Source organism: Globicephala melas, chromosome 4 (genome assembly GCF_963455315.2).
Source record: "Globicephala melas chromosome 4, mGloMel1.2, whole genome shotgun sequence".
Lineage (NCBI taxonomy): Eukaryota > Metazoa > Chordata > Mammalia > Artiodactyla > Delphinidae > Globicephala > Globicephala melas.
Window position 1 is genome coordinate 34607087 of NC_083317.1, and position 26682 is coordinate 34633768.

Sequence of the window (26682 nt, forward strand, 5' to 3'; positions counted from 1 at the left end):
ACCACTGGCATTTTTTATAGAACTAGAACAAAAACTCTTAAAATTTGTATGGAGACACAAAAGACCCCAAATAGCCAAAGCAGTCTTGGAGGAATCAGACTCCCTGACTTCAGACTACACTACAAATTTACAGTAATCAAGACAATATGGTACTGGCACAAAAAAAGAAATATAGCTCAATGGAATGGGATAGAAAGCCCAGAGATGAACGCAGGCAACTATGGTCAACTAATCTATGACAAAGGAGGCAAGGATATACAATGGAGAAAAGACAGTCCCTTCAATAAGTCATGCTGGGAAACTGGATAGCTACATGTAAAAGAATGAAATTAGAACACTCCCTAACACCATACATAAAAATAAACTCAAAATGAATTAGAGGGCTTCCCTGGTGGCGCAGTGGTTGAGAGTCTGCCTGCCGATGCAGGGGACATGGGTTTGTGTCCTGGTCCGGGAGGATCCCGCATGCCGTGGAGCGGCTGGGCCCGTGAGCCATGGCCGCTGGGCCTGCGCGTCTGGAGCCTGTGCTCCGCAACGGGAGAGGCCAAAACAGTGAGAGGCCTGCATACCACAAAAAAAATAAATAAATAAAATAAAATAAAAAATGGATTAGAGACCTAAATGTAAAACCAGACCCTATAAAACTCTTAGAGGAAAACATAGGAAGAACACTCTTTGACATAAATCACAGCAAGATCTTTTTTGATCCACCTCCTAGAGTAATGGAAATAAAAACAAAAATAAACAAATGGGACATAATGAAAGTTAAAAGCTTTTGCACAGCAAAGGAAACTATAAACAAGATGAAAAGACAACCCTCAGAATGGGAGAAAATATTTGCAAACGAATCAACAGAGAAACATTTAATCTCCAAAATATATAAACAGCTCATGCAGCTAAGTATTAAAAAAACAAACAACCCAATCCAAAAATGGGCAGAAGACCTAAATAGACATTTCTTCAAAGAAGACATACAGATGGCCAAGAAGCAAATGAAAAGCTGCTCAACATCATGAATCATTAGAGACATGCAAATCAAAACTACAATGAGGTATCACCTCACACCAGTTAGAATGGGCATCATCAGAAAATCTACAAACAACAAATGCTGGAGAGGGTGTGGAGAAAAGGGAACCCTCTTACACTGTTGGTGGGAATGTAACTTGATACAACCACTATGGAGAACAGTATGGCGGTTCCTTAAAAAACAAAAAATAGCATTACCATATGACCCAGCAATCCCACTACTGGGCATATATCCAGAGAAAACCATAATTCAAAAAGACATATGCACCCCAATGTTCACTGCAGCACTCTTTACAATAGCCAGGTCATGGAAGCAACCTAAATGCCCATCGACAGACGAATGGATAAAGAAGATGTGGTACATATATACAATGGAATATTACTCAGCCATAAAAAGGAACGAAATTGGGTCATTTGCAGAGACGTGGGTGCATCTAGAGACTGTCATACATAGTGAAGTAAGTCAGAAAGAGAAAAACAAATATAGTATATTAACGCACACATGTGGAACTTAAAAAATGGTACACATGAACTGGTTTGCAGGGCAGATATTGAGACACAGATGTAGAGAACAAACGTATGGACACCAAGGGGGGAAAGCAGCCAGCGGGGTGGTGTGATTAATTGGGCAATTGTGATTGACATATATACACTAATATGTATAAAATGGATAACTAATAAGAACCTGCTGTATAAAAAAATAAATAAAATAAAATTCAAAATAAAATAAAGTGTATTTGAGTCATCAGAATGGATGAGACCTTAAAGGTCCTTCATATAGATACAGGAAGGAATGAAGCCAAGGGCTGAACACTGGAATGGCCCATCTTTATTGGTGAGAAAGAGCAAATGAAGTAAAGAAGAAGCAACAAAACATTTGAGAAAAACAATAGGAAAGTTTAATATTCTGAAAGCCAAGAGAAGAAAAAAGTTGCAAGAAGGTAGGAGTAATCAATTGTGCCAAATGCTGCTGACAAGTAAGCTAAGAACTGATGATTGACTTTACAATGCAGAGGGCAACAGTATCCTAGACAAGAGCAGTTTCAGCAAAGTGGTGGAGCGTGTACTTGGAATGAGTTCAAGAAAGAAGAGGAGTGGAGGAATTAGAGACAGCAAGGACAGATAACTCGTTCAAGGAGAAGTCCTATGAAGAGAAACAGGTGAAGGGACCAGTATCTTTTCTGTATGTCTGGAATGCTATCTACCTACTCCCACTTCACTCCTCCCCCCAGGTAACTCTTTTTTTTAGATTTGAAAACTGTTTATCTCTTAATCATGTTTTAGATCTCAGTTGTAACATCAGTTCAGATCTAATCTAAACTGATTAGACCCCTGATTCTATGTTATTGGATAAATCTGCCATCTTCTTCTTAGCTTTTATTACATGTGGAAATCGTAATATGTATGATTATTGGATTTATGTCTGTATGCCACCACCCTGTAAGCTCCATGTGGCAGAGACAATGTTGGACTTGTTCAACTTATGGTTATTCGGGTCAGTACCTCTCTGCATAGGACCCCTTGATGTCTTTCTGCCCAGAGAGCAACATTCCTTGGATTTCACCCTGGGAAGAAGGACAGTCCTTCCGTGGGTAGTATATATCCCACCAAGGGCCTCCTCAGTTACCTTCCTATATAAGTCAATCTCTTTCCAGAAAAGGATATGAGCTCTAGCAATAATGGCTTCCATAAGTCAGGATTTTCTGACTGAAGCTTAGGCCTCCGAACATATCACAATTTCAGCAGGCTAACTGGATATTCTGTACCAGAAATCATTTTGTGAAAAGCAATGTTAAATCAGGACAGACTCTAAGGCTTGATGAGATGAGAGTCTATGATCTTAATAAAAGAAAATGCTCAGCTTCTATTAGCTCTGTTAACCTTAAAATAGGTTATAAGACATCACACAAAATATAGAAATTCATTTCATTTTTTAAATGTTTTGTTCAAACAAGAATGGATATAATTTCTTTCATTTTACCTTGAAGCTGCAAAGAAGCTTGTGATTTGGTAACCAAAACTGGCATAGTAAGCATGTTCCATGATCGCCATCATCTGAATGCAATTGTATCCTGTATAAGCAAAGGTCAAATAGAGATTAAGAGCCACATTTTTAAAAAGTAATGAAAACAATATATAAACACAGACCCTGTTCAAAAGGCATTACATTTTACATATAATCTAGAAGATTTGGTCATTTTGAAAAGTTCTACTACTTTAACATCTTTGCTTGTCTGACCTTCTAACATAAAATCAGACAGTTAGTTCTTGAGGGTTATAGTCTAGCTATTTGAAATGTCTTCATTTTAATAAGTAATAAGTGATATGCAAATATACTTAATTTGGCTTTAGAATATTAAAGATGGCAATCTGCATATGCTAAACTTCAGTTGCACTTGTAATATTCATATCGAAGATTGTGAAAGCCAAATAAAAGTAACTGATTGCAGGCCATGTACTTTTAATTTCACCTTTTTCTTTATATTTCTCTTTTTTCTAACATAAGATATACCATACCATTGAATCCATTTTTCTACAAGGTAGCTTTTATAAAGCCAGCATTAATGCTTCCATTTTCCACTGTTTCTAGGACCTATAAAATTACTCCACAGTCATTCATGGGCACACATGTGTGCGCACGTGCACACACACACACGTATACACACACACGTACACCCACATACATCCTTCCTTTCTCTATCTGAAAATGTTTTGCTTTAACACTAAATAAATTGACTCAAATGAACTGACTCAAAAAGATAGGTATGTATTTTTAAAAATCCTTAACACAAATATATTTATTAATGTGTTTTTAATGTAAGCAAATAATCAGAGTAGAAGAAACTTTGGTCTTTTAAAAAACTAAAAAAATCATTTTCTTCAAAGTAAAATACAGTAAAATTTTCAAATATGATTTAATTGCCTTCTGCAACATGCAAAGAAAATATTCCTATTCTGTTCTCAAAGTCTAATTCATGTCAATATAATTTCTTGTGCACATATTTTAGTACATAATTAATATTGGAACAATTACGATTCACGTTCAGAACTGAGGATTTGTAAGTTTAAAGGATAACATAAACTCCATGATTCAGAATCTGTTGAAAAGTTATTACTGTTGGCTTTACTATTAAAAAAAGAAACAAATTAACTCTATCAGGGCTGGTAGAAATATGTATATAAACTACTGCTCAATAATATAAACCAAGTATAATACTTAGTCACAAAATACAGAGTTTGTAGTTTATTTCTCTATTATGTAATCAATATTATTCTTCTGACCAAGTAACAGTTTATAGCTTTTATTATACATTTTATGTCATTAACCATTCCTAAACTTACTTATGGTCAGAGTACTGGGCTAGGTAATTCAAACATAAAGATGAATAAGAAAATCCTTGTTCTGCTGAAACTTCTGCAAGATCCAGGTCATAAACAATTTATTACAGTATGAAATGAGAGACCATCTCAAGTATAACAATATTAATATAATATTTATTAAATATAATTTATATTAAATTATCCAAACATTTAATTAATTTTGGTTTCTGGAAACTGACCTCATCATCTCAGGTAATCAAGATCCCTATATAACTAAAAATTTCAACCATGAGAAACTTTTCCTCTAGCCAAAATGTGGACTGCCTACCAGAAGCAGACTAATTAAATGTAGTTTATCTTCCTGCCTAGCCACTGTAGCAGGTGTTAATATGCTGAGAAATGATAAAAAGCATTACCTATAAAAAGAAAATAACAGATCTAAAGCATTCTGAATCAATAATTCAGCAGTACACTATTCACTCTCCTGCTTGTTCCCATGAAGACAGGGTTTGTGTCATTAGAGTCCAATACAAACACCTAGACCAATGTGACTCACACAGAAAGATGCACCACAAATATCTGTCTAATAAGTCATCCAGACAGGAGCTATGTATACAATGACTCTGAAACAAAATGAGTTCTAGTCACCTTACAAATGTAAGATTTTTTTCCCTAACAGACTTAAATGAACAGGCTATAACCAGTGACCACTTAAATTGATAAGAATTCTCTCCTGTAGGGCTTCCCTGGTGGTGCAGTGGTTTAGAGTCCGCCTGCCGATGCAGGGGACACGCGTTCGTGCCCTGGTCTGGGAATATCCCACATGCCACGGAGTGGCTGGGCCCATGAGCCATGGCCCCTGAGCCTGCATGTCCGGAGCCTGTGCTCCACAACTGGAGAGGCCACAACAGTGAGAGGCCCACGTACCGCAAAAACAAAACAAAACAAAACTCTCCTGTAGAAAAGTAATTATGCTTACATATTTATCTATAATTTTGGAAGCTATCATTTCACATTAAAATTGAAATTGGAATAATATCTTGAATTCTTATGTTCTATCTTATTCCATTTCTCTTTTCTATGCTATCACTATTACAGGGCAATTTGAGAAGCCTAAAATAACATGCATTTCTATTACATATTTAATCTCTTAACAATAAAAGAGACACTTGTAATTAGCTTCTCTAGTAAGAGAACAGACTCATTAAAATTTTATCTGAATAAAAATCAGAGTTATTACTTACCAAGGTCTTTGATTCTTGGTAGTATATTGCATGTAAAATGTTTATAAGAAGCTATTTTTCCTTCATAGGAAGAAATTCCCACATGAGATTCATAAATTCGTAGACCTCTTGGCTTCTTTGGTTTGGAATGCTTAAACTACAGAATATTAAAATTACATATAGAATTAAGCCAAAACTGCAGGTATGACACTAACAGATTAAGCATGTTAAATGAAATGATGAATTAACTCAGTCAAACACTTTGAAACTACTTTCACATATAAAAGGCACTGGCTGCCTCCATTAAACTTTCTTTTGAAAAAAAAAATCCTTTTTAGGATCATGGTAATAGGCCTATTTGAAAAGAGTAGTCATGCGATGGCTCATGCCTTATCACTGAGTGAAGATGTATTTTGAGCCTAAGCCTTAGAGAAAACATAAGAACTGTGAAATGCATACATAATTATTAAATGCAAAGCATTTATCAACAAGCTTCGATAACTTAAAGGACAGAAAAGTGAGCTCCAAGATACGTATAACTCTTATCAATAAGACAGGCTTAAAAAATTACCCTGATTAATACATTCATGAGATGTCTTGACTATTCGTTGTTCCTAAGGACACTGATCCTGCTTCAAGTCCATGACAGTGAGAAATATTACACCACTGGAGAGTCTTTGATTAATCAGAAATTGTAGTTAAAATTTTTAAAAATCAGTATCCCTTATAGGTCAGTACATAGAGATTTAGTGTTCTTCCCCCGCCCACAACTTCAGAAACACACGATAAAACAAAAACTCACTTTTATATTTTATTGGCTACACATGATGGACATATATATATATATATATATATATATATATATATATATATATAGCAAATGAGTACATTATGATGTAAAATATTAAACCGGTGGTGAAGAGAGAAGTTGAACATTACAATAAAAGTTATAAAAGTAAAAATTAATTTTCCTAGAAATACTGGAACATGCATTTATTTAAAGAGTTGTTGTTCTCACTTTATATGGGTGTTCTGGATCCCAGTGTATCCAATCATAATTCACATTATCACTGTCACGAGTCACGTACTTCGCCCACGGTGAAATACGATACAAGATCTCTCCACTTTTACTCCTAATAACAACCTAAAAAGAGAACAAGATATTATTGCCTTAAAATACTTTCAAAACTCTAAGATAACACATGATACTCTATGAGCACTGTGACAAGTAAGAAAAGGAGGAATGATCTTAAGAACCGAAACTGCCTTCCAGATGTGTGACCTTAAGGATGTTTAAATTCTATGGACCTTGCTCTCCTCATCTGCCATGGTATATGATCCCTAAAGTCATTTCCAGCTTGAATATTTTATGATTCTCTGGCAATTTTCATCATTGCCAACCAACCATTATAGTAGTTAATTAAAGTAAGCATACAGTAGATAGGAAAAAGACATGAATATTATTGGAAGCTACCGTCAATAAATCAATCAACAGAAGGAACTGATCCTAGTATATTTTTTAAAAAGTCATGAGTTATATCACCATCTCTTCCTTTTCCTTTTCATAGCAATTAATGATAACATGGGTTTGACTAATAATTGTATTATAATACACACAAACACACACACTACCCTACAAACATTTTCCACTTCTCAATTTCTTCTACACCTTATTCCAAGTATGCTTTACCATATGAAACCAAACACTTTCCTTTTTAACCATTTGTTCCTACATTTGCCAATAGTATCACTATTGCTATCAGTATAAAAAATAACAATAAAAATGCAGGGCTTCCCTGGTGGCTCAGTGGTTGACAGTCCGCCTGCCGATGCAGGGGACATGGGTTCGTGCCCCGGTCCGGGAAGATCCCACATGCCGTAGAGCGGCTGGGCCCATGAGCCATGGCCACTAAGCCTGCGCGTCCGGAGCCTGTGCTCCGCAGCGGGAGAGAGGCCACAACAGTGAGAGGCCCGCGTACCGCAAAAAAAAAAAAAAAATGCAAAGGCAACTTTTACGGAATCCACCAGTTTAGACTTAGTACTGAATAGAGGGCTTTGAATTTATCAGCATGGTTAAATAGTGAACAGGTATAGCTTTTTAAAGTTTTTTTTTTAATTAATTAAATCTTCTAAGCGTAGGTAGAGTGTGACAAAAAATGTTCAGATCAGTAGCTGATATGAATGCTGAATGATCAATATGCTCTCAGCATTGAGAAAGAATATATTCTTTGGTCTCCTTTAATAGAGAAAAGCTCAAGTATGCATAATTCTTGGTCATTAAATATTTGTAGAATGTTTTATAGTTTAGAAAGGGCTTTCATAGTCATATCTCACTTGATTCCAGAGAATCTTTTTTTTTTTTTTGCTGTACGCGGGCCTCTCACTGCTGTGGCCTCTCGCGCTGCGGAGCACAGGCTCCGGACGCGCAGGCTCAGCGGCCATGGCTCATGGGCCCAGCCGCTCCGCGGCATGTGGGATCTTCCCGGACCGGGACACGAACGCGTGTCCCCTGCATCGGCAGGCGGACTCTCAACCACTGAGCCACCAGGGAAGCCCCCAGAGAATCTTTATAACCCAAATATTAAGTGAGTAGCCAGAAGTCCCAAAGTCACCAACTGGCAGAACCAAAAGCTAAGCAGAGCTTCTGATACTCACTTCCTTTTTCTTAACAGGCTTTAATGGCACTTCCTTCATATACAGAAAAAGAATAAATCATGATTTAAGGAGGAGGGGACAGGTGAGTGGTGAAAAGGAACATCTAACTTACATGAGCTCAATTCTATCTCCTTAGTTGTGCCTCCCACTTATTAAAGCCCATCACAACTAAGTGTTTCTATTATTCAAATAGTAATCACAAAACATGAATGAATAGGATCAACCCAGTCCCGGAGTATTTTATCCCCCAAAATATGTCCCTTAAGTCACATAACTTTCTAGTATAATACACACAGTGATATATTTGAGAAAAGGCTTTTTATTCACTCATCAACCCAGGACAGGTAATGGGGAAATAAAATACCAGAAATCAGTTTTCAATGGATAGCACCCTGCTTAATCCATCCACCTATCTTTTCTCTTTTTTGCAAATGGCTCTACAACCCCTCCAAAGGATGATCATGAACCAATAAGTATTTTTCAAGGTGTCTGCTGGCAGAGAGAATATTTGAAACTTTAAGCAAAGAACATGAAGAATTTCCTTATGCTGAATATAATTTCCACATTCTTTGGAACATTAACTTATTTATCTTGCTGTACACATGAATGTCTTCAGAGGGTACTGAGTGATGGAAGTTGGAAGGAACAGTCCTTCTATGGGTCTTTCTCACTCCTACATGTTTTGCTGGGTACAGCAAGAATATAAGGTCCTATTGATGACAGAGGCCATTTCTCAGAGTTGTGTTTGTAGCAAGCAACCCTGAGGAATGAGATAATGTCTCCCTTGAAGACAATGGACAGCTTTCCTTACTGCTTGCTATAAAAGAAATCATTCCCCAAGGTAAATAGTCCTCACCTATGAGGCAAACTAGCTGTGTGCATAGCATCTATCTAGACCCTATAGTGTCACCCCTATAAGACTTAGAAAGCAAGGGAAACTAATGCAAGTATGATGCACATCCTGTGCCATGAGTAATAAAGTCATTTATCTCGGACTCAGGAGTCCTGTGTTTTCAGCCAGAATCCACGAAACAGTAACAGGTTAACTTATGAGCTTGAAGGTACGGCAAAATCAAATACTACACCTGACAATGGATGACTTACTCATTTCGAATGACTTCAATATTTTTGTTACCAAAAGTTCTATTTCTTCATTTCTATTAGTGTTTTATATTAGACATTTTTGTTCATCATTTTTATTAATTTTGCTTCTTGGGGTGGAAACTTTTAATTATCTAATTCCTTCCTTTTTTCTTAGCAATAAAATCAGAGCCTGGATCCTTGAATGATACGTAAAACAAAGCTTCCCACCACATCTAGAACACTTCACTGTAATCATTACATAAACGGTAAATTCACTTCTCTATTCTTTAGGCTCCTGAATTTTGAATGTATTTTTGCTATAGCAGTTTAGATTTTACTAATAAACACACTTGCCAACAGTACCCACCTTACCTCACCTTTGATTTACTGTTCCTAAGTTGCTGTGATAACAAATAAGAGTATTATAGTAAATCTAAATAACCCAAAATTGAGAGACCTTCCAATGAGTAAAAAATATAACCTTCTGGACTAAATTTTGCTCCTGAAACGTTTTAGGGGGGAGAAAGGGGAGAGATGAGTGTACTTACTGAATTTGTGCTCTCTTGAGTTCAGATTCAGATTTTTTAGATAAAACTTTATATCATTTAATTTACAACCTCAAAATAGAACATGTTATATAGCAAATTGAAAAGAAAGCTCTAGCTTGATTGATCTTTCAATGATAGTAAGTCTAATAGCTGATGGGTAGAAGAATTCACTTGGTACTAGCAAACTGAAAGTCTCATACACTACTAGTATGAGTATAAAATAGTATGAACATTCTAAATAGCAATTTGGCAATATGATCAAAAATTCAAAAAAAAGTAATTCTCAATGACTCAGCTATTCTAATTATAGATGTTTGCCCTGTAGAAATAATCAGAGAAGTGCCCAAAGAACTATATTCTTATCTATTAATCTTAGTGTTACTTTTATTAGCAAAAAGTGAATGACTGAATAGTGTATGCTTGTTAAAAATTATACCACTGAATTATATTGAAGGTTGCAAGAAAATTCTTTCAAGTTATAAAAAAGAATGTATTGCATCTTCCTAATGTACATATATACAAATGGTTGCCTATGGATAGAGAAATTACTAATAGCTTTTATTTTCCAGTTGTATCTTTCTATATTGTTATCAATTCATTTCACTTGTAGAGCTTCTATAAATCAGAAAAAAAATAAGTATTCTGATAAGGATTGCAAATAGATGAATTATACAATTGTGTACATATTTGTGGACCTGTGCTACCAAGTTCCATATATATGTGTGTATATACATACACTTTAAATATATTGACACAGTGTTAAACATAAAACTTTAAAAAGTATATTAGGGAATTCCCTGGTGGTCCAGTGGTTAGGACTCCATGCTTTCACTGCTGAAGGCTCAGGTTCAATACCTGGCAAGGGAACTCAGATCCCACAAGTCGTGCGGCCAAAAAAACTAAAAAGTATATTAATATCACCACATATCACTCCAATAAAAAATATATATAAAATCACTTTAAAGAAATATACTAATGAAAATAATATCATGATGAACTTTTGTAGGGCAAATTGATAATTTGTATAATTATAACATTTTATAACATGGTAAAAATGTCATTAGGCTCCTTTTCTAATGAGCCAAATTATCTCTTTGACTTATGGGAGGTTAACATCAAAAGACATTATTAAATTAAATAAAGAAGTGAATAAAATAAACCTCTACCTGTGCAAAAGTCAAATTGACTTAGTGAACTGTATGAAGTCAAATTTTATTTAGAAAATGACATTTAAAACTCAAATATACAATATAAGAAACAGTTTGGTAAAATAGTGAAGACCTAAAAAATTGTGTTTGTGTGTGTATATTCATTCAATCTAGGAATATCTTTTGAAATGGTTCTTGTCAAAGACTATTGTTCCTTTGGACCAAAAAATCACTGAGATAAGATGCTCCTCAGGTGGCCAACAATTTTATATGAAAATAGTGGATGTGTTCAGCTGGTTAGAAGTGGTAGGATACTCTGGAAAATGGTATTGCATGTAACTCTGGGTTTCAAGACTGAACGTGTAGAAGATGAAGAGAAAAGGCACAGATATTGAAAAATATAATTTGATTTGCCCAGATTATACTATCAAAATCACAACAACATGCTATGAAGGAAAAAAATTATTAATAAAGATAACTATTTAGTAGGGTACAGGTCAAAATAAATAAGCAATAAAAGTGATTTCTAATTTATGAAGCAATGTTATATCCTCCTCTTTTAAATTACCTCTAATTTATATAATAATATCTAACGTAATTGATACTATATGTAATATGTATATAAGTATATAATATGTAAAATATATAATTGATATTATATACATATTTTTTAAACAATGGGTACAGTCATACCAACATGCAACGCTAAATATCAGTATTCTGTTGTGTGTGTTTAAAATGTGACAAAAAATACGTGTGTGTATATAGAGAAAGAAATACATACGTATAGAACGTATAATACTTTTAAGTAATTTTTAGAAGTGAGTGGGACAAAAACAAAACAGAGCATTAGAAAAAGTAATCACAAGTTTATAATTAAGTAGAAAAATAAGTGATATTCCAGAGGAGAATCTGATGGTTCTACCAATGACCAGAATCCTGAAGAAATAAATATGTGCTTTTAATATTTACAATTAACATAGCATAAACATTATTTTTAATGCATAGATATAAATATTAAAACTTTAAAATACCTTAATATAATTTAAAAAGAAGTTCTTAAATCTCATTTTAATTCAACTAAAATTTTATGACTAACCTTTGTTAAAAACTAGGACATAGGGCTTCCCTGGTGGCGCAGTGGTTGAGAGTCCGCCTGCCGATGCAGGGGACACGGGTTCGTGCCCCAGTCCGGGAAGATCCCACGTGCCACGGAGTGGCTGGGCCCATGAGCCATGGCCACTGAGACTGCGCGTCCAGAGCCTGTGCTCCACAACGGGAGAGGTCACAGCAGTGAGAGGCCCACGTACCGCAAAAAACAAAACAAAACAAAAAAAAAGGACATAGGGAATTCGCTGGTGGTCCAGTGGTTAGGACTCCATGCTTCCACTGCAGGGGGAACTAAGATCTCGCATGACACAGCACAGCCCAAAAAATTTAAAAATTAAAAAAAAAAAATAGGACGTACGAGTATAAATTTTTTTCAGTTTTGTTTGTTTGTTATCCTTGCTTGGGCCAATTTTAAGATTCAGTAAGGTTACATAAGAAAGAATCTCTTTATCATTTTGAGAGGCTGAAAAATGGCCTCTCATTTCATATGTTCATATCCTACTTCTCTAGAATCTGTGAATGATAATTTATATAGCAGAAAATGGGTCTTTGCAGATGTAATTAAAGTAAAGATCTTAAAATGGAAAGATTGTTCAGATTTTCCAGGAGGGCAATCACATATATCCTTATAAGAAGGAGGCTGAGGGATATTCTACACATAGACAGGACAGAAAAAAGCAATGTAACCAAAGAGGCAAAGACTGGAGTGATGCAGACACTAGCCAAGGAATGTCAGCAGCCACCAGAAGCTGGAAATAGAAAGGAACAGATTCTCCCCAGATGGAGTATGTTTCTGCCAACACCTTGATTTCAGCCCAGTGATAACCGATCTTTAACTTCTGGCTTCCAAAACTGCGACAGAAAAAATTTCTGTTGTTTAAAAGACACCAAATCTGTGCAACCACCATAGGAAACGATATAGAAATAAAGAAAAAAAATGGAGGCAATCACTCTTCTAAGAATAAAATGTAATGTACTTAAATTTAGTTAAATCTTGTCAGTGTCAGAAAGAGTTGAAAAAGTTATCTTAATGAGTAGTCTAAATAACACATTTTATCTCTTATTAACTTCCTACTCCCAAAAAGTAGACCAACATATACCAATGCATTTCAGTGACCTTCATTAAACAAAGTAAGTCCTTGACAATTCTCAGGAAAAGCAAACTCATTCAGAATAAACGTTGCTGAGCTTCAGAACTGATAGGAGGGCCTTCAAAAAAGTGAATTTGTAATACGCAGTTTTTACTGCTAGCCTACTCTCATGTAATTATTTTCAGGGGTTGAACAAAAAAGAGTCAGTCTTTACATGATGCAAATAAAAGTTCTAAATTTTCCATAAGGAGAAGCTAAGGAGCTATTTTTTCTACCTAATACCTGATGTCCATCAGCAGAAGAATGGATAAAGAAGATGTGGTACGTATATACAACGGAATATTACTCAGCCATAAAAAGGAACAAACTTGCGCAATTTGCAGAGACATGAACAGACCTGGAGACTGTCATACAGAGTGAAGTAAGTCAGAAAGAGAAAAACAAACATCGTATAATATCACTTATATGTAGAATCTAGAAAAACGATACAGATGAACTTATTTGCAAAGCAGAAATAGACACAGATGTAGAGAATGGATGTATGGCTACCAGCGGGGAAAGGGAGGTGGGATGAACTGGGAGAATGGGATTGACATATATACACTACTATGTATAAAATTGATAACTAATGAGAACCCACTGTATTGCACAGGAAACTATATGCAGTGCTCTGTGGTGACGTAAATGGGAAGGAAATCCAAAAAAGAGGGGATATATGTATACATATAGCTGACTCACTTTGCTTCACAGCAGAAACTAACACAACATTGCAAAACAACTAAACTCCAATAAAAATTAATTTTAAAAAACAGAGATGGGGTTATTTAAATAAATAGATGATCAGTTGTCAATAATAATACTAATTTTTCATTCTGCATTTTCTAATTAGGAATATCAGAAACACTATCTGATATTAAAAGGCTATTTATTTCATTGTGAACTTGAGTTTATATTTCAATTAATGAGAAAAGAAAACCAAGAAACCAATAAAAGTATCATGGCAGTTTTCTAATAATAATAAGGTCCTGATATACGAATGACCACTTTGTGGATATACTTTCTTAAAACTACATATAATTGATCGGTAAAATTATATAAACTGGGGTTATATATGAGCTATAATTGACATTACCATTATTTAGATATTGAGCCTGCTATAGTAACCAAATAAAATTACTCTGTCTCTTGAAAATTTTTAAATTTCGTTTAATTTTTTCTAGATATTAAAGTTCATACATTTTGGAGGTCTCCATCTTTGTTTCATAATCTACTTCATAATTTTCAATTAAACAAACAACCTGACACAAGCCATGTGCATATAAAGTTATCATAAAAAGTTGTCACATCCCGGTGATGCCCTTTACATCTACAACGTTCAGGGATTGAGGGAAGTGAAAAAGAGATTAAGTGATTAGATTAAGCCCCCTAAGCTCTTTGGATACTGGACACTATCCAAAAGAAGAGAAAGAAAAGGCAATATCCTTGCTAGTAGCTTGATGAAGAAAAGAAACAAATCAGTTGAACTTCAAAAGCAATAACCTATTGATGAAAAAAAAATAACCTATTGATGAATTTTCACTGGCTCCCATTATTTTTGCTTTGTATAAAATTTCTTATTTTAAAACATGCCATCACAATTCAGTTTTTTTTTTTTCTTTAATAAGAAATTTTCCAAGGTTAAATCCTATAACAACAGCTTGATTAGGAAGAGTTAAAGGATTTCACTAACAAAAACGAAGCCACTAATTAAAGAAAAAAAACTTTCCTTACAAGAAAAGATTAAGTATACTAGCTATGAAAAATAAATTTGTAACATGACAAAAAGTATCATACCAAATTATATCAAACTTTTGCATAAAGGACACCAATGTATGGAATAAAAAGAGATTAATTTTGAGGTATAGTACTCATGGCTACTTTACTCCTGATTTAACAACAATAAGAATTACAGAGATATAAACATTCACTTCTGTAATACTTACACAAGGGAGAGAAAAAACTGCAGAATATTGCCAAAAAGAAATAAATGAAGATCAGTAGCTGCTTCTTCTAAAAGCAGGTCCTTATTTAGAATGATTTAGAGAGACAGATGCTCCTGTACCTATAAAAAGCAGTATTACTCCCATAGGGTTCCATCCCAGTTCCCCAACCTTCTAGTCTAGTTAAGAAGTATTAAAACTATAATATTTTTTCTGTTTCTGTCTTTTTACTGAGGAAAATCTTTAACGAAATAAAGAAACAACTAAGTAGAACTGATAAAGTGTTTGCTTCATTTCAAGTACATTACCTGAACAAAAATCTTATAAAGTGAGGTCACTACAAAAAGACAAAATCCAAAGGGATTATGTCAGATTTAGGATGCAGGCATTGAAAATGATATCCCTGAGCAAGTGAGAATAACTACTCCTAAGTGAAAAGAATAGGAACAATGCTGAAATGTTGTAATCAGGTAAAGATTGATTAGGTGTCTTAGATGAGAAAGCAGATGAATTACACATGATATAAAAATATAGGATTTAAACTTCCAAGATATTGGAAGATCAATATAGTAATAAAAGAAAAAAGCTATGAAAAGGGGGAAAAATCAGTGAGTTTTCATTACTGAAGAAGTGTGCTTCAAAGAGACTCATCCATGTGCAGTGAAGGCTAGAATTCTATTAAGTAAATAGAGTTATGATCTGGTATAACACCAACAAAAAAAATCTTAAAAAGTATTTTTAGAAGCGCTAGATGGGAGAGGTACTATCATAAGATGAGTTAAAACTCTCTTTAAAATATTTCATTAGGTATAATTATAAAAGTCTATATGGTGATAAATTGAATCATTTGAAAAAATGAATATGATTCTTAAGCAATCACTCTAAGTGCCATTGCAATGAAGTAAAATATAAAATGTGAGGGCTGAGGAGAAATAATTTACCTCTTAAGGGAAATGTAGGGAAATTCCAGGAACTAGATACAGAATATGTAATTCTAAAAAATCATAAGATCTTTTGCGAAAACATGTAATTATATATTTAATATACATTGAGATTATCTCTAAGAATATAATTGACAACTATTAAATAAAGAAAACAGTTAATAATGAAAAGAATTCAGAGTTACACTTAAATATTCTTTATAAATTAAGGTTTCATAATACAGAGTGCAACACTATCACTCTTTTCTTCCACAAACGTCACATATTTCTCCAGGTGCAGGTGGTATTAGGGGAAGAACTACAAATAGGTATGTATGAATTAGGAAACACATAGTACACACATCATATGAGAAATTGATTAGGCAGACAGTATAATGGGAAATAGAACATGACTACATGTGAGATATGAAACTCAACATATGCATTTGGATAATTTCTTGTTAACTGATAGACAGTGACGATGGGAAGAAGTAGTGGTAAATAATAGGAATCTTCACAATAGAGCTATTTACTTTAAACCTTCGTAGCTGAAGTGTATTTAAATTATTAAACATAGATATTTCCATCTTACGTAGATAGCGAAGGCACAGAACAGCAAATGAACTTGGTGATCTCCGAGTGTGACAAGCTCTCTGCAGAAGCAGGGAAACTTCTCTGACAGTGCAGTCAATAAAGCACACAGGTGAGGGAATTACCCACCTGACTTCTGCATAAGGCTCAGAGAATAACCATGTGCTGAGGTGCAGTGACCTATGGTTCACTGTTTTCAAATATGTACATCTATATTTCATAAAATAAATATTATATATAATATATATGTGTATGTATATATGTTACATACACACACACACACACACACATATATATATATATATATATATATATATATCCATGAGACTTTTTTTTTTTCCAATCGGGGGCATACTGAGTCACTTGGGGAAATTTATAGCTTATTGGCATATTTGAAAGATGTTAAGATGAACAGACTGAAGAGTGAAAAAACAGAAAACAAACCTTAAATTGAAGAGGGTTAAAATTCATATTGACATTTAACACACACTTAACTGTGCTACTCAATAAAAGAATTCAGCTTAAATGTAAATATTTAAATCATAAAAGATTATATAGTATGTACTTTATCACAAGAAAAAGGTCCTGTAGGCATACCATTATTCATTATTATTTGAATTCATTATTATTACTTGGCCAAAGTGCAAATACTTCTATTAAATATAACCAAAAATAATACCCATCTAACAGTCACAAAATGTAATTTTCTTCCTTTTTCTGGCACAGCATTAAAATATCAAATACTAAACAAAAGCTCTCTTTTAAAAAAAATTAATGCCTACATAATTTAGAAGAAAAAAGCATGAAATACTTTTGTTAAAAAAAATACTCCTAAAGAAAAATGAAAGTGTTCAATTCTCCAGATTTTATAATCATATTTAAAATCTACTATGCCCACACTGAAGGACAAAGGACGACTGTAAAATAAATGCAAGATATTTCACAGTACATGGATATAAGAAAGAGAGTCTGCCAATACATTTAAAGTATTTCTAGAATCAATGTTCACATAAAGAGTGCAATATTTATGGACAGTCTAATCTTCTAGATACCTGTGATTCACTTCAATAAGCACTAAAACAGAAAAAGAATATGTTTTATAGTTATCTTTCTAAAATGTATTATACATTCCCTTGTGACCTTAACAGAGGGAATTAAACACTTGTAGAAACTGATTTGTATACGCTGAACTGTGACATGGTTGGAATATGAACATTTCCCCCTGAATTCAGTAAAGAGAATATTAGACTTTTATATGTGTCTTTGACAGCAGTTTTCAACTCTGGATGTGCAATGAGAACCACCTGAGGAATATTTTAAAATAAAGATGCCCGAGTCCTATTTCTATCCACTATCACCACCCTACCTGTCACCCTTGATTCTGATTCTGTGAGCTGCAGTCTAGTAGCTTAGGAGATAAAAGCTAGACCTGAGAAAGCAAAAGACAAAGTAGCTACAGGGACCAGTGCTCCAATAATAAAGAATAGATTTTTATTTTTAAAAAGTTATCACGCAGGAAAGAAAACTAACATTAAAGTTACAGGGACTGTATTTTCTAAACCTTGATAATAATAAAAACCTTTGCAAAAGACAAGGCATATTTTGCAATAAAATTTATCTCAATCTCTACTTTGAATTTTTAATTTATTTCTTATACAGTAATAATTTATAATTTGCTTTCATTCTTCCTAGTCTAATCTCCCTAATTATTCTCAATCATTCTGTAAACTTTCAATCATGAAAGGCAACCAAGCTAGCTCAAAATTTATTCATTTGTGGTCCTGAGTACACCCGTGAATGTCCTCACTGATTTACTTATCAAAAATTTTCCCCTGCACTTAAGAAGGCCTCATAAAAGAGTATGGTGAATCTATTCAAGTTTCTGATCTTACCCTATAGTTTAACCCATCATTTAAAATATTTCACAATTTCTATGCTATATATCACATAAATCATTTTGCAAAACAATATTTATCATGGCTACTTTAAATGCCATTACTAAAATTGGATGATTGTCTTTTCAATACTATGTTCTTAGGAATTCCATTTATAACCTTTATTGCAAAGTTGTAGATGATATTGGCTCTTCAGTCAGTCAAACCACTTTCTGGCATTTCTTCCTATTATAGAAAGGATGGAAAGTTTAAAGTCACATTTTTCACACTCCCTTGCAGCTAGGTTTCTGCATCTAGTAGAGGCACCCATGCAAGATCTGGAAGGAAGAAACTAGTACTTCAGTTAAATCATATGGAGATCAATCTTTTTTGCCTAAGAACCCTGAATGATGCTTAATCTAACAAAATGGCATTATCTCCATAGGCATGAGCAGTAGAAAACTCAAAAGATGATTGACATGCCACAATTAATCAGCTCACATGCTCAATTTCCATTTGTACTTCCCTATATATAATTACATATACATTCAGAATCAGCTTTTTCATGAGAAATAATCACAAAAAAGTGTTTACCTGGGGAAAATTCTTTTCATTCTACATTTGGTTTCAAACTAAAATTTTAAATTTTATAAGCAGAGTTGATATGATTATCATGCAAAAAGAAACAGATGTTGGCAATACATAGGAATCCTCAGAGGAAATAAAGAAAATGTTGGGGGTGGGTGGAGGATAATTTGAAACTAAACTGGCATTTGAAGCAGTACTCATCATACAAAATACGAGAAAGATGCTTTGCCCTAAAGTAGGACATCATTTGAAAAGAACACACCAAATTTGGATTATGAGATATTGCAGAGGCAAAGTAAGTTTGAAAAATGAAATGGAAAAGCAGGCTCATATAAGGAAAAGTTGGAGGTAGAACCTGGAAAGTGGAGGCCTAAAGAACTGGAGGAGAATGGACCAGATTTCAAGATTAGATGGGTGAAAATAGAAAACTCCTAAGAGGTGTCTAAAAAGTACCAGCACTGTGAAAACAAATAGTTATAGGTATGCCAAAACCTGGGGCCTAAAATGATCAAAAAAAAAGCTTTGAAAAGAAAAAGAAAGCACCTACAGGATTAATTCTTCAGATGTTAGAATTACTTTTGATGGAATTATTAATTTAAAAATGAGTTCATGTCTCAGGAACAAATGGAAAGGATTGATGCTCAGCTGAGAAACAACTGTTTATGACACAGCTTATCGTTGCTCTAAGAAAAGACCATGCCTACAAAATAGCTTATAACTGCTTTAATCATCAACCAAATACTTATTAAAGTTTGGGATTGACATGTACACACTTCTATATTTAAAACAGATAACCAACAAGGACCTACTGTAGAGCACAGGAACTTTGCTCAGTACTCTGTAATAACCTAAATGGGAAAAGAATTTGAAAAAGAATAGATACAGGCATACATAATACTGAATCACTTTGCTGCACAACTGAAACTAGCACAACGTTGTTAATCAACTACACTCCAATATAAAATGAGAAATTTTTTAGAAGTACCCACAGTAAAATTACCTATTTGTTTCAAGATTTACAAGTGAGTAAGGTGTACTTTCATGTTTAACTTACAGATTCATTTGTAAGAATGATGAAAATATTTGCATGAACAGAGGTTTGCAAAAATCACCCACTAATTAGCAGTGCAAGACATCATGGATTATTATTTCATTATTATCATCTCTTCAAACCTCTCAACATAACTGTTGAGAGTCACATAAATGTGACTTCTTAAATTAATGAAATAGAATTAATTTGTCATAATAAACTAACAATATTTAGCATAATGATAGAGAAAATCCAGTTTAATACAAATATGCATATGTCAATGACATTGTTACTTCCAAAGGCAACAAAAGCCATTACCTGTATATTCTTCAATTCATACTATTTCATTAAATTCTGATTTGTATATGAAATAAAGCCTATTCTGAGAGTTAAATTCAGAGGCAGTTCACAACCATGTTTCATAATAGTAATATATATGTTTATATATACACACATATATGAACATGTATTGTTGTATGAGCTCCATTTAGATTCCATAGGCTGAAGTAGTATTTTCAACCTCTTAGAAAAGCTGATTAAATAATTAAGTTCTAAAAGTAATTTATGAAAATTAAACAAACAAATGAAAACTATCAAATTGATGTTAGACATGAGACTTTTTAAAGTAAAAGAACCTATTTTGACTCTTGCAAACCTTTTTTTAAATAACATTTATATAGTCATCTTGGGATATGGTAATGATTAACTGAAAATCTTTAAATCCAAAGTACTTCTTCAGAGTCTGTAGACAAAGTTACAAAGGATTACACAATGAAATCTAAGACCATGTCCAGCAAGATACTGAACACCACTGAACAATTTACAGGTAAATTTAGAGCATTTTTAAGGCTCAGCTGCAAACAGCAAGAGGGTAGAAAACAAAAATGCTATTCTAAACAATGGTAGTAAAGGCAGAACCCTGATCTTAATATCTCAAGAAAGCACAAAATTATTATAAAATTACTTTCATTATAAAAAGAAACAGATTTGTGTGATATCCATTAAGTACATTAATATGATTTTACTTCTTTTTATAATAGTTATGCCAAGGTAGAATGCTTAGTCAGAGTAAATATCAATTTCTAGCTTATGTATATATCAGTCTATATGAGTATGGAGTTTATTTAAGTAAGTCAAACAATAATGTACTTTTTGAGATTTGCATGATATATTGAGTGGGGGAAAAAAGGAAATTGAGAACCAGCAGGCATAGAATAATCACACTTTTATTATTTTTTCTTAAATAGCATATAAATACAGAGAGGCAGAGAGATAAGGAGAAAGACAGTCTATCAATGCCTAGAAACAGATCAGGAAGAATACTCACAAAAACTAAAACAGTGGATGGTAGGAGGGAGAGCTAGGCTGTTATTTTGAGAAATGCTACTTTGCTGTTTTCTTTCCATATTTCTTAATTGTTTTAACTCCTGTTTTTTTAAAATACATTATAAATCATGTTTAATAATTACAAGGAAAAGTAAAAATAACTCTTCTTTAAATAAAAATGAAAGCATTTCAAATATCAAAATAAAGTTTTCCTGGGTTGCAACTCATATCATACGACCTGTACTGAGTTCTTAAGCCTCAACAAATATATATGTGCATATGTATATGGAAGTTTAATGTTTCTATTAATGTTCTAAAATTCCAAAGGAAAACCACTCCAAAGAAAAATGTTCTTTTTACATTTATATGCTCAAGAAATTATGTAAACTGAAAATCTGTAAAGAATAATTTCTTAATCAAAATGCCATGCCTCGGCTTTCCAAAAGAGGGAGCTATAACTCCACTGCCACAAATGTATCAGTTGGATACATAAGTCATATATTCAAACACAATTTATTGAGTTACTGACATAAAATAATTTTAAGAAAAATAACTTAAATTATGTGTTTATTTTAGCCTTATGATTTTAATTGCCTAAAGAGTACAGTAAAATCTATGAAAAATATCATGATCCACAATAATAAAATGGAAGCTGCTCCAACTCTTTTATGGATCTCTCAACTGGAGAATAAAAATATGACAGAAGTCTCACGATGTTTAGATTTTGAAAAAAAACAGATTCAGAGACCACAGATGTTATGGTTACTAAAAACTGTGGTTCTGATTATTATATGAAAATAAGATTTAGTATTGTTCAAAAAAAAAACCTAGAGACAGAATGCTACCCATTTCCTGCAGTGATTATTAAAAATATGAATATTAAATACTGTACCTGGGAGCTTCCTATTGAAAACAATGTTTACAAAACTGACTTTATAAATTAAATCAAATCTTTAAAAATGCATTGCATCTTTTGGAAAAAAATAAGAATATAATCTAGTTTCTAAATTAAGAAAGAGAAAATTAATCAATGGATTAAAAAGCTCAAAGCAAAAGAAATATTTGTGCTGTATTATGACCAAAGAAAATACACGAATGACAAAAGGGGAGACATCAGCATCGAATCCAAGAAATGAATTCAACTTGATAAAGCAATGGTATCACTCTCTGGACAAGTATATTGTAAAAAGAATGCAAAACTGCTCTAGGTTAAATACATAGACATATACATTTAAATATAAAATGCAAACAAGCAAAAACAGTTGAAAACATGGCACCTATTTATTCAGGATTCTATTTACCATGTTTATTTTATCTACTCTCTATGTAATTACATTTAAAAATAGATGGTTTGTTTCTATTAATCAGCATGTGGCCAAATCACCAAGTTTCCACACATTTAAAATAAAGTTTGATTGAGCTGATTAACTACAGTTCTCCCAACTTCAACATAAGTCAATATATCGCAGAGGATAAAATAGAAGGTAAACTTCACAGTTTGATTATTGTTTCAGTCATTTATGACATCGAACAAGATACTTAATCTAGCCAACATCCACTTTCTTCAGCTAAAACTGGGAATAATGATAGTATCTTTACCTCACAGGACTGTTAAGGAAGGGTTAAAATAGAACAAGCTGTTAAGCAAATAAAATGCTTAAAATAGTACCTTTAATATACTGAACACTCAAAATAATAATTTTTTAATTCAAACTGAAATGCTCTAAAAATTTAAACTCAAAAAGAACAATAGTATCCCTGGAAGACTATTCATAGTCAATGAAAATACTGCAAATAAAAACATCTCTCTTGATAATGTTTTCTGATTTATACCTTAAGCAAGTAACAGATCATTTATTTTGCGACAAGCATTAAGGAGCTGGTATTTTGTAGGCTCAGATCTTACTAACATGAAGAGATGCATAATCTTGGGCAAGCTATAACTTCCTTAAAATTTAATTTTCTGAACTAAAACAAGAATATTGGACAAGGATGATCTAGAAGTTTCCTTCTTGCTTGCAAACTCAAGGATGCTCATTATGAAAACAACATTGTGTGTATGGGTACATACATTTACACATATGTACAAATAGAGACACAGAGAGAACAGGATAACAGAGAATAATAAAAAAAAACAGCATACGTTAAGTTCTGAGGCTATGTGAAAACTGATGTTCAATCATAATGTTATTTCAACAAGGAAGGAACTTCTAAGCCATTTTGAAGAAGGAAATGGATTTGGAAAGGCAGAATACAGAAAATGGGACATTCTAGGAAGTGAATGGAATAAAGTAGATATCCAGAGATGGAAAAAACAAATTCAAGGAGAGTAACAAAACCCGATTCTAGAGGATTACATGAATCTCCAAATAAAAAACAGGCACACTGAAGAGAAGAAAGTTTAAAACAACAACAATTATTCGATTAATAAAGAAAATAGAAATGCCACACTGAGGAGTTTAGGATTAACAGCTAAAAACGTGCCAAGTACAAGATAAAAATAATAATGATTTACATCATTAGATCATTTTCATCCTTTAAATGTATCTTCATGAAGTCATTAGTTGTGACATATAAAATATATATGTGTATATATTGAACAAGTAAACTGAGGAACCAAGAAAGAAAATCAGTGAACTAATTACTAATGGTTAAACTATAACCCAAAACACCTGACCCCTGGCCCAATGCTATTTCTATGAGGCCAGTGAATTCCAAATTCACCCACCAAATCAGGAGCTGTTTAAAAGCACAGAGCCCTATTTCTGTGATGGCAATACAAAGCTATCTTTGAAAACTACTGTCTTGTGTGGTGGAAATGCCACAGCAGTAATTTAGACAAAAGGCAACACAGGTCTGAACTACCAATGAAAATAATAATATTCAAGAAATCCTACAGAGGTAGACTCAGCTAAAGTTCTCAACTGAATGTGAAGGTAATAGAGACAAAAGTAAAAGAACTATAAATTTACAGGAGACCAGAGGATGGCAGATGCTTTGAGAGTGGTAAATAAGCTGGAAGTTTACACTGGTTTGCAAATGAGAAAATGAGCTTCGATTCTTCATATTAAATGTCAGTTGTACACTCGGATCTTGTCAGATTTTGAGATTCACACATATAACTGAAAGATATATGTATTTTTTTGCAATATGTTCAGAGATTTTTTTCTGTTAAAATTAAACAACTTAAAAACTACATATGATATCTGAGTGTATATATATGAATATATTTTATGTTTATATGAAGGTCTACCTTCCCTCATGCCCCAAGCCCAAGCCCACAAGAACACAGGCACTGTTGAAACGCAGAGCTAAAAGTTAAACTATATTGATTTCATCATTTATTTTTCTAGGAAAATAAAAATCTTATTTTAAACTAATTAGGCCAGTAAAACTACCAATGTCCTTAATTTCAAATATTTGTTACCTTCAAAGTTTAGTGTAATTTAAATTATTATCCTTCAAGTAAGTCTAGTAGAAGCTCTCTCTTCATAAATAAGGAAGGATCATTTATAAACAATATAAAACACTTAGTCTAAGAAAAGCAAATATTTGCTTGGTAGTATACAATTTATGAATGTGAATTACCCTGTAATAAGGCTAAAACATATTAAAGGTATGGATCCTTTTGCAAAGGAATCTCTCTTTCAGAATACATTCCCATTACCCATTAGCCTAAGAAATTTGTTTTATCTGTATATTACTTATAAATTATGATAAATTAAAATATATTTTAGGAAAATTTCAGTGTAGTGTGTTTGAGCAATTACATGAAACACAAAATAAGTGTACTAAGTGGTAAGTCTATATATGGTTGACAAACTTCAAGAGTTATAAGCAGAAACAGCCAAATTTGTTCCTGTGACTTGTTGGAGTTCACTGAAAAGACTATGGGAATTGTGTTCACCAAAATATGAAAGACTCACTTGGTTAACAGATGGACAAAAGCATGTGTAAAATATGAGAACAGTATCTAAGTTCATTCCGGTGCTCACAGTTTAATACGCTTCCTATGATATGTGTTTTTAACATTGATTAGATCTTATTGATTATTCACAGATAGTCCATGTATTTGATTAGTCTCAAAACAACTAACTTTTCTTATTTCCAACATTTCCTTTCTTCATTAAGGATTCTCTATCCATCTTCACTGTGGTAGTTTTATTTTGGCTGACAATCTCCTTGATCTCTCTCATAACATTTCATTAAGATTTCTTTTAATGTTGTACAGAGATTTTATACATAGTTCCAAGATTCTTAAAATGTAAACTTTGAGTTAAGAAAATGAATGTTCAAAAGCACATAAAATTCTTTACATAAATAAGTGCTGGGCAAAGCACACACTTTCTATAAACACTCTAGTGAATTTTCAGACATTGGTGGAGTAATCCCATGAACACACCAGCTGAATCTCAGGAAACAGAGCATTTTGTAGGGAGGGAGATAATGCTGATTTACAGACTCATCAGATACTGGCTTATTACGCAAATTTTTAAAATATTTGGCCTGTGCTCATGAAGTCTACAAAGATGTGAGAATTAAAGGCTAAATAAACATGGCCTCTGCACATATGCATGGAAAAGAAAATAGTTGAGATTACAGAGCATTAACTAAGTACCAGACATTGTTGTGAGTGCTTTTACCCTCCCATCAATTCTAGGGGGTAAGTATGATTATTATTCCCAGTTTAGAAGAAGCTACTGAGGTAAGAGAATGATTAGCCAAAGTTCACGCCATTAGCAGGTGTTGGAAACAGCAAGTGAACACAGGTAGTCTGGTTGGAGTCCATGCTTGTATTTATTATGCTATTATCACCAGTCAAGGGAACATGGAGATACATATCCTCTGAAATATAAGTAGTATCGGCACCAACATAATGTCAAAGCCATCTAATAGGCAGAGTGCACAGGAGTAATGTTACGTGGTATCAAGTACATATTAGATATTCAAGTGAGACATGGTACTGCACTGAATAGTGTTATTGGGTAGTACACTCAAAGGAGGTTTGTTCTATCAGATGTATTATGAGAGAACAAAAATTTAAATAATGAAATATGTACTGTGAGAGAATAAAAACAATCATTATATTTCTTATTTATTGTAAATATGAAAAATCAGAAAGATGAAATCTATTTGAGTACTCTTTCTTTGAAATTTTTTGAAATGTAT

At 33.2% G+C, this 26682-nt stretch overlaps 1 protein-coding gene across 2 annotated transcripts in view; it reads right to left on the reverse strand.

The window, feature by feature from the left end:
- The window catches only part of GBE1 (1,4-alpha-glucan branching enzyme 1), a 290841-nt gene that overhangs the window by 147155 nt on the left and 117004 nt on the right, over window positions 1-26682 (reverse strand). For both annotated transcript variants that reach the window (XR_009563687.2, XM_030860958.3), the window contains exons 4-6: window positions 6589-6714; window positions 5592-5727; window positions 3008-3098 (exon numbers count right to left, since the gene is read on the reverse strand). Coding sequence is in view for 1 of the 2 variants with exons in the window: in XM_030860958.3 (XP_030716818.1) it covers window positions 3008-3098; window positions 5592-5727; window positions 6589-6714 (353 nt within the window). In the remaining variant the exon portion in view is untranslated. The remainder of the gene's footprint in view (window positions 1-3007; window positions 3099-5591; window positions 5728-6588; window positions 6715-26682) is intronic.